This window comes from Amborella trichopoda, chromosome 1 (genome assembly GCF_054954075.1).
Source record: "Amborella trichopoda isolate Santa Cruz 75 chromosome 1, AtrichopodaSantaCruz75HAP2 v2.0, whole genome shotgun sequence".
Lineage (NCBI taxonomy): Eukaryota > Viridiplantae > Streptophyta > Magnoliopsida > Amborellales > Amborellaceae > Amborella > Amborella trichopoda.
The window spans coordinates 51,565,256-51,578,361 of record NC_142336.1 but is presented as its reverse complement, the minus strand read 5'-3'; the positions used below and the strand labels follow the sequence as shown (position 1 = coordinate 51,578,361).

The window sequence follows — 13,106 nt, the reverse complement described above, 5'->3', positions numbered from 1 at the left end:
TGATCGTTAAATCGGCCCAAATTCAATCTGAACCGTTGGGCTCATATGTTCATATGACCTAGTGGGCTAATCCACTCTTTTCCATATATATATATATATATATATATATATGGAAAAGTTTATATAAAGTTGCAATTTTAAAATATAGAATCACATATGCACCTCAAATATCTAACGGAAATGTAGTTTTAATATTGAATAAGGCCTCTAATCGATCATCTCGACATTGATATGTATGAATATGAAAAAAAAAAAAAATTTTTGAGTCCTTGAAATACTGCATCTTGCACAATAGTATGTGACCGCCCATTTTCAAGATTTTCATATATTATAGATCTATTTGATTTTCAAAATGTCTGTCTTACAATTGCCCCTCCCCCCCCCCCCCCCGCCCCCTTCCCCCCAAGCTTATAAAAAAAGAAGAAAAAAATCCAAGCTGCCCATCAAAAGAAATAAAAGTATCTAAAAGCTCACAAGTTTCTAGGATATTGCTCTGCACCTATTGTATTTGATATTTTCACTTAAAACATGGGTGGAAATATCGCAAAAAAAGTGATGGCTAGATTCCACCCATGCATATGAGTGCTTATAGAAAATTGTAGGTACCAATAGCAATTCTCACTGCCAATAACTCCTGGATCACCAATAAAATAACCAAAATAATGGATAGCTTTTATTAATTGTAAATGGCAGAAAAATCAAAGCATGATCAATCAACACAATATCAAGTATGAACAAACCAAATGCGGGAAATAACAGTCATCTTCATTAAAATAGGGCCACCCCATGTTTTTTACATAGTTGATTATCATCAATGCTACTTTAGTCACAATCAGACAAAATTGGAAGTCCATCAATTTACCTTATTGCTTCTTACAGTATTCCCACATAGTATATAAAATTAAGATACCTCTTAAAGACAATGTCAAGGCTTGTTTATGCCACAGATGAGGGTGGAATTTAACAAAAAAAATGACAAAAGTCAAGCTAAAAAATTCGCCACAATGTTGGTGTATACCTGGACAAAGTGGCTTCGAACCATACATATAGATCCAAAAAATGAAATGAGAAATACGTAAAAAGATAAGATCCAAAAATAGAGTGGAGTGAGAAGAAAAGTTTGGGATTATCTATTATGGGATCGCCTTTTAAAAAGTTTAAAAATTGGTAAAAGGTAAGTACATGTAGTGCATCATTGCTATAAGACTGTTCCAGGATGTCAAACTGTATTCCTCGAAAGAAGGCTGCTCCAAAATTACTCATTGGCTTCTGAATATCTGAATGGAAAATTCTCCGCTTAGTTTTGTATAAAAAGGTGAATCATTAATTACTATAGATGAGGGTATTAGCACTCATCTGTGAGAGCATGGGAAGGTCAGCCTTAAATATGAACAATCCAATTATCAAGTACACCGTAAATTCAAAGCCAATACAATCCCTAACTAAATAAGGAATGTAGAATGTCCTTTCTACTAATCAGGAAAAAAAGAATAAAAAGATAGAAACATTTATCTTCCTTTCTAAATCACAATGGATTCACTGCATTTTGCAATGAATAAGTATATGAGGAGGTGTGATGTAGTGGTGGTTTATGACTCGTCCATAATGTCCACCAAAATCACTCCGAGACGGATGCATTTAATCAGCGAACGGAAACCTAGTTTAACACTGCCATAATCACTTCACACTACCTTAATGTATCAAATTCCTATGAGAAAACTTCTGTGTTGCATAGACATGACAGCATATTCTATTTTTATTTTACATTTTGAATGGTGGAAAGAAGGTTTATATAAAACTAACATACAAAACTATAAATGGATCTCTAGGGAAATGATAAGTAGTTTATTCATTGTACCAAACTAATTATCTTCAAGACAAAGAATTTCTCTTAGTTAACCAACAATACCCAATTCACATTCTAAGTCACCTACACAAAATTGACAAGCACATAATGACAGTTTATGTGCCATATTGAAGTGAGCTATGAATCTTACTGAGTGCCATGGATTAGAGAGTTACAACCTGAAACATAAATACATTTACACTTATGTTACATGCCTGCATTGAAGAGGTTAGACAGTCTAGAACAGAAGCAAAAACAACTTTTTTTTATAAATTTAAGGACATGGGTGTCTAGAAACCTTAGCTTTTATGTGAGCCTTTAACGTTAACTGTTAGTAGTGAATGGGTTGGCAATTTAAGAAACAGTCAGTAGTTTTCGAAAGAGGTTAACATTGGTAGTAATGGAAACCAAGACCAGTAATTAAGTCACAGGTGGTGCTACCACCTTGACCTCAACCCCATTCATCTCTTCTTTTCAATAATTAAAAATTGCTTTATTTACATTTTTTCCACCACCCCAGAATATCCATTATCACCTTTGCCAAAGTCTTCAAAATGATATGGACTTGGAGTCACTCAAGCTAGGTGGCCCCATTATCAGCTGTGCACACTTATGGGCAATTTTATAGTCAGTGAATAAAAAAGCAGCCTACATAGCGCCTAAGCGGGTGTCCTGGGTGGGGAGTCCCTAGGCGACCCGCTCAGGAAACCCACCTAGGCTTGGGTGATGCGCCCTGCCCAGCCGGAAATGGCAGCAGAGAAAAGGGGAGGTTTAGGTTATTGTGTGCCCTAAACCCTTTTGTTTACCTTTAGAGTAGAAAAGAAAATTTAAAATCATTTTTGTACTTTTCTAAGAGATTGATCATGTATTTTAGGGTTTTTTGAAAATCGATCCAAAAATCTTCTTTTGGTTTGGATTTGATTTTGATGATTTTTTAAGCTTATTAGAGGGTTTTTGGGAAGTATTTGAGATCAGGAAACATCTTAAACATTGAAGATTGAAGATCGAGCAGTAAAATTAGTTAAAAATATTCATATTTAAGATTTATTAATTATTTCAATGCCTTCTTCGGGTTCTTCTACAAGTGGTGGTCCGAGTTGGAAGTATGGTTATAACCCAAATCCAAATGACAGAAATTGTATAAGATATAATTATTGCGAAAAAGATAATAATGGGGGTATAAACTGGTTCAAAAAACACATTGCCGGTATTATGGGGAATGTTGCCCTTTGTAAAAATATTCTTGAAGCTATCAGAGAGGACATTAAGCAATATATGAGTTCGGTAAAACACAATCAGGAACAAAAGCCTTGTCATTTAGATAAGTCTATATCTGGTTGTTGAAACCAGAACAAGAAGTAGTGATCCGGGTTGGAAGCATAGTTATAACTTGAAACTGAACGATAAAAAATGCATAAGGTGTAAATTTTGTAAAAAATATACCAATAGGGGGTATTAAGCGATTTAAGAAACACCATGCCGGTATTAAAGAGAATATTGTTTCTTGTAAAAAGGTTCTTGAAGTTATTAAGGATGAGATTATACAATATATGAATTTAGTAAAATCAGAAAAGGTTCTCCAGGTTCATCTACAAGTGGTGATCTGGATTGGAGTATGATTATAATCCGAATCTGAATGACAAAAATCGTATAAGGTGTAATTATTGTGGAAAGGGTACTAATGGGTATTTACCGATTCAAGATATACTTTGCCGGTATTAAGAGGGATGTTGCCCTGTGTAAAAATATTTCTGAGGCTACCAGGAAGGAGATTAAGCAATACTTGAGTTCAATGAAACACAAAAAGCAAGAAAAGGGTGAAGAGGCACCAGGTAGAGCGGCCAAGACTCCTATGGCCTTATCTGTATAGAATAAGTGGGAGGTTGAAGAGGAAGAGGAAGAGGAAGATTCAGAAGACACAAAGGACGAAGAGCATTATGTTGAAGAGGGAGATGACATTGATAATGATGGCCTCGAATCTGATGCATATGATGAGGCTTACCCTACTTTTTTTATGATTATTGAAGACACTTGACGTATGTTTGTATGGTTGTCATTGTATAGAAATAGGGATTATGGAATGATATGAAATATGGAGGATGGAGTATGATCTATGGAGTATGGATTATGGATTTTGCTTGTATTACTAATTTGTTGATTACTATTATATTATATTTTTTTTTGTTCTAGTAGTCTATCTATTACAAATATAAAAATGGTTTGGAATTTTTGGATTATGGGGTTTTTATTATTTTTAGATGTATATTCATATTCCCTTGCCCCATGCCCCTATTCTTCAACCTAGGTCCTAGGCTGCCCAAGTTCTGGGCAGCTGCTTTGGGGCTGGGTGGCCAAGACCCCCCGGCCACCTAGGCATTTGCCTGGTGTTTTTTGGAACACTGTTTATAGGTAATTTATCCACCTAGGCCTAGTAAAAGTACATCCTCTAGAAAATCCTCAGGTGTTACAGATGTCAAACTCTCAAAGAACTTTTCGAAGGTTAAGAGTTTAATCGTTAGTAAATGAAGAATTTCCAAAGCTATGACAGCATATAAATGAAGAGTCCCAGAGCAAATAAATGAACACTAGAAATCCCCATCTATTATTCAAGGTTAAATATTTCGTATTTTCAAAGTTCATGCTGCCAAAATCTACAGGTCCATAAAGAAAATTATAAAGCTCTTGAATAGTGACATCCAATGATCTAGGATTGTTTTGTAAGGACTACATATATTTACTCTTTTTATGAAGTAGGGTGTAATGGTGCACAGCTTCTTCTTTTCATGAAGTTTGTCATTTTCATAGAGTCTTGTGCAGGCCTTTGTTGCTTGTGATCTTGGATATAATTGCAGTCTGCCTAGCAACACTAGGTAATTCTGGGTACGTTGCTAAGCTTAGGGAACTTCTAGCTTTAAGTTCAGCATGTCTTAAGAGATTGGTTATCCGAAGAAGCATGAAGGACTTCTATAAAAGCTAGTTTGAGATCTTGAGGATGGACTCCAACAGTAGGCTGAACCAATTTGGAATGGAGAAGATTTCAAAACCCGTCATTTAGGGGTTGTTGCAAGAGAACGTTTAGAAAAACAGGCACTATTTTCTGGAAAACAAAGAAATTACCCCCACATAGAATTAAAGAGTCATAAAAAGTTAAAATCAGGTACTGTTCATGGGTGGGGAGGATTTCAAAAATCCATAACTTTCTGCCGTTCTAAATCTGGAAAGTTGGCTTATGTACCACTCCACCTCCAAACCCCTCACCCCCACCCCCACCCCCAAAAAAATCTCCCCCACAGGCAAACAGAGAAAAAAAGGGGAAAAAGAAAAAGATATGATGGTACATTGCATATCCAAGGATGGTCAAACTGGTTTTGAAATTGGTGAAGAACTCCGAAGGCAATATATGGGTATGGAATCTAAGGTAATCAAGAGAATTGGATTAACCCCACTGGTTCACTCTGCATTAGGGATATCATTAAGAAAGGGCTGTTCACATTTTCTCTAAAGGTCTCTCTTCTCAATTTAGTACCAAGAATCCTCATCCTGTGTGTGAAATTGATCAATGAAAGTGAAAGAAATGTAAAATTTTGTATTTCAGGCTCTTGGTAGAGATGTAGCCTCTGTTTATGTGGAGCAATTAGGAAAAACCCTGTGAAAATGGGAAATCTATGACATACTAGTGGTTGAACCAATGAGGGGGGCCCTTGAAGTGGACTGGAGAGTTATTTTTCCTTATCAGAGACGGATTCCAACAGGACCATAGAAGAACGGATCCAATGGATGGACTTTCGAGAAATAGTAGTAATAACAGCACCGATCAAGAGCAGAAAAGACATTTTGCTATGGATGAGGTGCATCTTTCCCATTCATGCGCAGTTCACACATACACACACACAGCACATGAATTTTGGTGAAACATCCCTACTACCATGGCCTTGAAAATTTTCAATTTTGATAAAAAAAATCTAATTTTTCCTTTAGAAATAAATCATCAAGTCAACACTTCACTCTTCACACCAAGTAACTGGAAAATATATGTCAGATAAGTTCCATAAGTTATGTTGTGTAAATTGTACTTGGAGGCAAATGACTTTTGCAGACAGTGCTCAACAATATGGTGAAGCAAAGAGCAAGTTGAGGTACTTCTCAAAAGGGCGTACAACTTCAATTTTTAAAGGAATATTCCCAAGGAGTCATGAACCATGTCATCAAATAATCAAGTGCCATTAGCACAAAGAAAATGAAGTTTCTCATTGGCAGTGATGTATAAGATCGAATATTTCGCAGTTTTTTAAGTCCACGACTCCATATGTTATGTAAGCATTCCAAATAGTCAAATACCAAAATCAAAAGCAAAAAGTGCAATTTGTGGGGTATGACAAAAATGAAAACATTAAAGGCATAGCTTCTCCAAGGTCAAGCATTGGATAGAGGTCCATCCTATTATGTGCAGCCCCATTGTATCCCCAATTTATGAAGCTGAGCAAAACAACTTTGCTTAAACTACATTCCAAGTTCATTAGGATCATCGTCTATACTGAACTCTTATAGACATCTATATACGGAGAGTCAAGCTCGCTCTAAAATCCACAGACGAAATTACACGGGTCAAAGAATCTAAACAGAAGGTTCCAACAAAACAACAGGTTTTGAAAGTAAATGTCATTGCTGTCTACTTAGAAGGCAGGTGGTGCACCAAGTGGTCACTATGGTTGAAGCCATGCATTTTCCCTCCCAAAAATGCCAAAGGCACTTCACTTGTGTCATACCTAGGCAACATCAATTTCTGATACTACTTGCATTCTTAATCAATTGGTTAAGAGAAAATTGATTTAGGATGAGAAAACCACAGTTTGACATTGTTTTGCAGTTTTATCTGATGCATGACATTCTTGGGCTTCTTCACCTTCAGAATAGACAAAGGAACCAGAACATTGAAATCACCACATACCTGTGAGTTTATATAATCCATTCCTGGGTCATATTGTCCCTGGTACCCAAGCTGCAATCCAACAAATACACAGATAGCAATCCCATTAAATTTAATTCAAGAATAAATGAGGAATAAATACGAAGTACTATCATTACAATGTAATACACAAAATTGGTCTTTACCGGAATGTTTGAACCTGTTGGCACTCCAACATTGTCTTTCTTCCCAGACTGCTCCCCAGCTTTCGAAGAACCCTTAGTGTCCCCCTACAGAAATAGAGAACCCCAAACTACGAAATAAGGAAAATAAGATTGCTTTGTCCATCAAAAGGACAAACCTTAATAACACGCACAAGTTATCTCTAGGAAACATATCTAAGAAATAAATGGAAACACATACCTCCATCTGAAATCCCATCGAAAAAAGTTACACCAACAAAACAAAAAGACAAACTATGATTAGTTCCTCAGAAGTAAAATAGAAGATAATAGTTATACTATTCAACAATCATTTATTTCTTCTGGAAAATGACTAAAACACCAAAATCCTTGTGACTGTGAAAGAACATCCCAACTTTTATTAAAATCCCCAATACCTTTTGAATAAGACCATTATGTTAAACATACTCGTGATTGTTAAGTGTCAACATATACATCTCTTTAAGTTGAAAGAGAGGTTTACCACAGATTTCAACTGCATATAAACTAACAAACTTATTGGCCAAGAAACTTATTGGCCAAGACGCAAACAAGAGAAAGCCCATGAAGACAGGTAGTAGAATAAGCATTAGCATATTCCACTCTAAGAACTTCTAAACAATTGAACTTTAGTTCTACATGACCATTTCTAGAGTTAACCTCGGACCATCAAACTTTGTCCTAATGTACATAAAGATTATAGGTGAGGCTCAAGAACATAAAACTCAAAGTAATAAAACTTTATTAGATGACAAGCACTCCATACAGTCTATTCATAATAGTGATCAAGTCCTATGGTCCTGCCTATATTATAAGGGTGGGTGCCATTCCCAGTCACTTGGAAAGTTTTAAACCCACTGATGATTGGCGCACATTACTTGGATAAATTTCACGGAGAAGCAAGAAGATTATTTTCAGAAATTAGTAGTTAATCTTAGCAAATAGTCATGCAACTAGTCCAAGATTCTTGACATTTCTTTCAAAGCCTATTTTCAGAAATGGTAAGGTTCAATTCTGCAAAATATATGGCCACAATCCTACAATATCAAATTACTTTTAACCACTCTTGAATTTCTCAATTCACTTGTAGCATTTTCCTTTTCTTTTTCTATAGACTATTGAGACATTAATTACAATTGCCATGAATCAAATGCAACACCAAAACATAAACCTAATGGTCCTTCTAATCAATCAGAAAACCCATATTGAGAACTCCAGAAAATATGTAAACAAGAATCAAGTGTCATTGAAAATCTAGCATAGACACACTTCCATTCTTACAAACTCATAAAGGTCCTATTGAAATTTGGGGGTTTTAGAAAATGTATGTCTTTGCCATTCCCACCAATGGAACACAAATTCTAGACCGAATTTGTGAAAAAAGCATACCTCTCTATAGATCTGTAAATAGATCTTAAGTGGATCAATGTAATCCTCAAACCCCAATGTGCCCATTGCCCATAAAAGATCATCACCGTTAATGGTCTTCCTCTTTTCTCTTTGGCACTTATCACTTGCCCTGTATCACGAAACACAAATTTAATTTTAATATACAATCCCAAGAGACAAAAACCACAAAAATAAACAATGAATATCTGTAAAAACAAACAGGGTAAAAAACAATTCAGTAAAGAAACAAACCCAGACCCACATAACCCAAAAACATAGGAGACTAATCCAAAAGTAAAGCCCCATAAAATTTGAAAAGAAACGAAAGAACCACTAAATTTCAAAAAAAACAAAGGAACCCCAATGAATTAACAAATAAGAAAATAAAACCAAGCCAAGCACAACCATAAATACCTATTAAAAAACAATGAATTGAAATAATACATGAATACTACAACAAGAACACATGAATCCCTATTAAAAAGAACAAAAAGAACATGAAGCGAACAAATATGAATGAATTCACTTACTCGCTAGTAATGAAACTAATGAATTCTGATACACATTCTTGGACAGTCTCTTTGGCATCTTTCGCAATCTTTCCATTAGCCGGTATAACCTTCTTCATTATTCGACTGATGTTTGCGATCGGAAGATATCGGTCCTGATCTCTTACATTGGATTGAGAAGTATGTTCGCTTGAATGGGGGCTCTCAGGGCTACCAGGACTACCAGTGTCAGCCATGAATTAAGCCCTAAAAAAAAAAATAAATAAATAAATAACAGTTACTATAGTTATGAATAAATCAAGTAATGGTGGATGAGCCTGTTGAGTTCCAGGAAGAAAAAGGCACAAGAAATTAATAACTTATATATAATAGTTGCCCTAACCTATTGAATTTGGGGAAGAAAAGGATAAAATTAAGAAACAGTCAAATGACTAGAGTATTTGAATTTGATAATATAGAAACTATATAACATAAGAAAAGAAAAAAAAAAAAAAAACCCAGAAAATAGGATTGAATACTTGTTAAATTCACAAAGACAGTAATTTCCCAAAAAGAAACAAGAGAAATCTAAATACAATAGGGAATGAACATACCAAACCCTTAAAAAAAATGAAGGAAAAGATTGGAAGATGAGAATTTAGACTAAATGGGGGCAGCTAATAGCTTAAACTTTTAATGGCGGAACCCATTTTTTCTTTGGATATGTAATGGAACATATTCATTGCATTTGACTATTGAACTTTATGGGAGAGGGAGAGGGAGAGGGAGAGAGAGAGATTTCGAATTGAAAACTGACAAGAATGAAATACAAAACAATGCAGAAAATTAACAAAAAGAAACCACCCCATAACATGCCTAGGAAAAGCAAAAATTGTGATTCTAAAAACGTGCAAAAAATCCTTGCCAGTGATCTGCGTTCTGAGATTTAAATAATGATTATTTTGACAAAATGTAAAGAAAATTATGCTCCATAAAATGCATAAATAAATAGAAGAAACTCATCAAAAACAATAAATATTTAAGATAATGATCATTTTTTTCATCAGATGAAGGAGAAAGAGATCACCTAACGGAGCAAAATAAGGGGAAAGAGAAATAAAGAAGATCAGGGCCGTTGATTTTCGCTGCAAGACACGTCCACAAGATCTCTGTTCTTTTTTCTGCAACTTATTCTGGTTTTTTTTTTTTTCTTGTCCTATAAGGGTTTCAGATTTTAAAATTTAAATAGCCATTAATCAGGAAAATGTCTCCTTTTGGATACGCGGAGGATAATCCCCATTGACCGGGGCAGCCTCAAATTTTATTAGTGACTAAGAATAACATTTTCTTCTCAATTCTCATAAATAAGATGCATGCGTTAACATTTAATAGTAAGCGCGTACTCCCGCGGGAATAAAGAGATGCTCTTGAGGATTTTCTAGGTTTTTGAAATTTTTGCATTTATTTTGTAATCTCGTGATGGATATTTTCATTTAGATACGGTTTTGGTGAAACACTCGACTCAGTTTGGTCCCTTGTCTATCTAACATCCATCTCTAAGACGACGGTGAAGAAAGGATTTTGAAAGATAATATTTATATTTTTTGAAAAAAAAAAATTGTTAATTTAGATCATTGTCATAGTTGAGATATTTGAACTCTAAAATTTTGGATAAAACATACATCAAGGGAACGCTACAAAATTAGTGTGTGTTTGCTTACTCACCAAACACTTTTCCTTTTCATTTTACTTGCGAGTAGTGGTTTGAAAAATATCAATCGGTTGGTTGGGACCAACATAGAAGTTATCCGATTTTGATAGACTCACCTAATTTTGTTAGAGAATCAATCGAATCTGTCGAGGAACCAGGTGATTTGGAGTCGCATTGTCATAGTTGAGATAATTGAACTCTAAAATTTTTGACAAAATATGTCTTTGATATGTATTTTGTAGGGAATCCACACAAAAATAGTGTAAGTTGGCCAACTCATCAAACACTTTTCATTTTTATTTTACTTTCAAGTAGTGTTTTAAAAACAATCGTTCCGATTTTGATAGACTCACATAATTTTGTTAGACAAACAATTGAATATGTTTAAGGAACGAGGTGATTTGGATTGGCCGAATCGCCTCGTTCCCACTTATATTATTTATTTTTACACTATTTTAAATTTTATTTTTTTAAAAAAAATAATTATTATTATTTAGTTATTTTGGACTGATTCTCACGTAGAAGAATCAATATTTTGTGCCTCGAACTGGCAATTTGATCCGTCCAATGGGTGACTGATCCCGCCTCTTGATTTGAGTTTTAAAGCACCGGTTAAGAAACGAAGTTGGTTTTTGAGTTATTAAGACAAAAGGTTTGAGAATAGCATGGAGTCTTGGCGGTGGTATTCTTGAGCTTTATGATGAGGTCATTCTCACCAAAAAGTTGGAGCCCAAATCTCCATTGCCATTTTTTTAATTACCCAAAAACAAAGATTTAACATAGGGTTTTAAAAAGCGGTGATTCGTTACCGAGCACAATTTAACAAAGGGTTTTAAAAATCGGCGATTCAGAGGGGTATTAGTCGATTTGGATCCAGTTCAATAGGTGGGCAGTTGGGGTCTACGACCCTTGGAATCCCCTAATTCCACCGATATTTTTCTATTATCACTTTCCCTTGTTTGACAAATCCAGATCTAAAATTTGATTTCAAGTTTTAAAACATCAGATTTAACCGTTGAAAAAATGGACAGTTTCAATTCAATCTAAAGACATTATTTTTGAAGTATAGATTGCATCATTTTAAATTATGTTCTCAAAATTTGAGGTCTTAAAATACTCTAACGATAATATCTTCTTCTTTATAGGGAATCCATTAATGGTTTAACGGTGATGACCAAGCAACCCTAGCATCCAAAATCTCTACTTTCATGTACATAGTGAGATTTCATGAATAAAACTTATTTTTTGCCTTATAAATTAATTTTTTTAATCAAAATACACTTAACTTTTCAATAAGTTAACCTTTTATCTTTTGTTCAACTATTCTTATTTTGTTCATGTATATTTTGATGGATATTTTGAAATTAAAACAAAATATATCAATAAAATATTAAAGGAAATCTTATACAGTAGATCTTACGTCCATTTAAATAAATTTTCCTCAAAAGTCTAAACTATAACCTAGGTATTGTTGTTAGAGTCCTCAAGGAAGCCACTCCTGCCCGCACATGCTACTGTTGTTTTACCTACTTCAATGGGAGTCTGGCACTTATTTGAACAAGGAACGAACTCATAACCTATCCTATGATTGATCCAGACCAATTTTGGGGTGGCATTGGGTTGGGTGGGATCGGGTTTGTGTCTGGCCGGATTTGAACCTGGATCCAAAAAGATATATTAGGATCTGGATTTGGATCTGGATCCAGACCCAAAAATAAAGTTAGGAATTTGGACCCAATCAGACCCGGACCTGAATAGTATTTGGGTTTAAGATTTGGACCCCTGCCTAATCCCCCCAAATCCATTTTTTGAACCCATACCCAGACTTGGATCGGGTCTAGCCCTCATGTCTTAGATCGGATCCGGGTCCGTTGCCACATGAGACCATGCATTTGATCAGTCCAACATGAGTCGAGCTTGGGAAGGAGGGTTGGGATGGGACTCGCGTTTCAAAAATAACCAAGCGCACTCTGAACAATGCTTTTTGCTGGCGCTGAACCCGGCTGGTTCTCGTATAGGTTGTTTCTTTATCGAATTAAATTTTATATTTTGATTTATTTCTTGTGTTAGAAATCATTCATCTCTCACATACCTACAATAATTCTAAAAGAGCTTTTTGGACGAAAATATATTATTGGCAATATTAAGAGGAAAAAAAAACTGAACTTTTTTAGGCTCAAACCCTCGATCTGTCATTTCTTTATTTTCTCCCAATTTTTTCAACCTAAATTCTTGATATTTGTGCAAAAATCCACCACATTGGAGCCTTCTAACAAATATGCAACAATTGTCTTTTATAAAAAGTCTGTCTCGAAGAGATCTAGAGTCAAAATTGTCGAGTTTTATTTTTATTTTTAAACAAAAATCAAATATTCATTTGCTTGCTACATTATTTTGTTATGGCTTTTGTTGGATAGAGTCTCAACTTCAATTAAAATATGTATTGCATGATGACAAACATGCTGTAGCAGACTGAAAATATTTTTTTATACAGAGCACGTATACCATGTTCCCTCGGAACATAATTTATTACCACTCCCTCAGT

General features: G+C 34.9%; 1 protein-coding gene across 3 annotated transcripts; it reads right to left on the bottom strand.

Annotated features, from left to right (window-relative positions):
* Positions 1-744: 744 nt before the first annotated feature.
* LOC18434917 (nuclear transcription factor Y subunit B-1) lies at positions 745-10,012 on the bottom strand. 3 transcript variants are annotated; one of them, XM_088872433.1, is made up of 5 exons: positions 9,727-10,012; positions 8,893-9,117; positions 6,959-8,492; positions 6,795-6,845; positions 745-1,277 (listed from the first exon to the last, which is right to left on the bottom strand). In XM_088872433.1, exons 2-3 carry the CDS (start codon positions 9,105-9,107, stop codon positions 8,270-8,272), a joined length of 438 nt encoding a protein of 145 aa, XP_088728559.1. In that variant the 5' UTR covers positions 9,108-9,117; positions 9,727-10,012; the 3' UTR covers positions 745-1,277; positions 6,795-6,845; positions 6,959-8,269. The 3 variants fall into 3 exon arrangements, with proteins under 3 accessions (XP_088728559.1, XP_088728554.1, XP_088728557.1); XM_088872428.1 differs by having other exon boundaries at positions 9,938-10,012; XM_088872431.1 differs by lacking the exon at positions 9,727-10,012 and adding an exon at positions 9,465-9,701.
* Positions 10,013-13,106: the final 3,094 nt, after the last annotated feature.

Bases quoted from the DNA above. Each gene is read 5' to 3' on its own strand.
- LOC18434917 (XM_088872433.1), bottom strand. From the start codon at position 9,107: ATGGCTGACACTGGTAGTCCTGGTAGCCCTGAGAGCCCCCATTCAAGC. The intron at 8,493-8,892 runs GTAAGTGAATTC...TTCGTGATACAG, and splicing joins ATTAGTTTCATTACTAGCGA to GGCAAGTGATAAGTGCCAAA.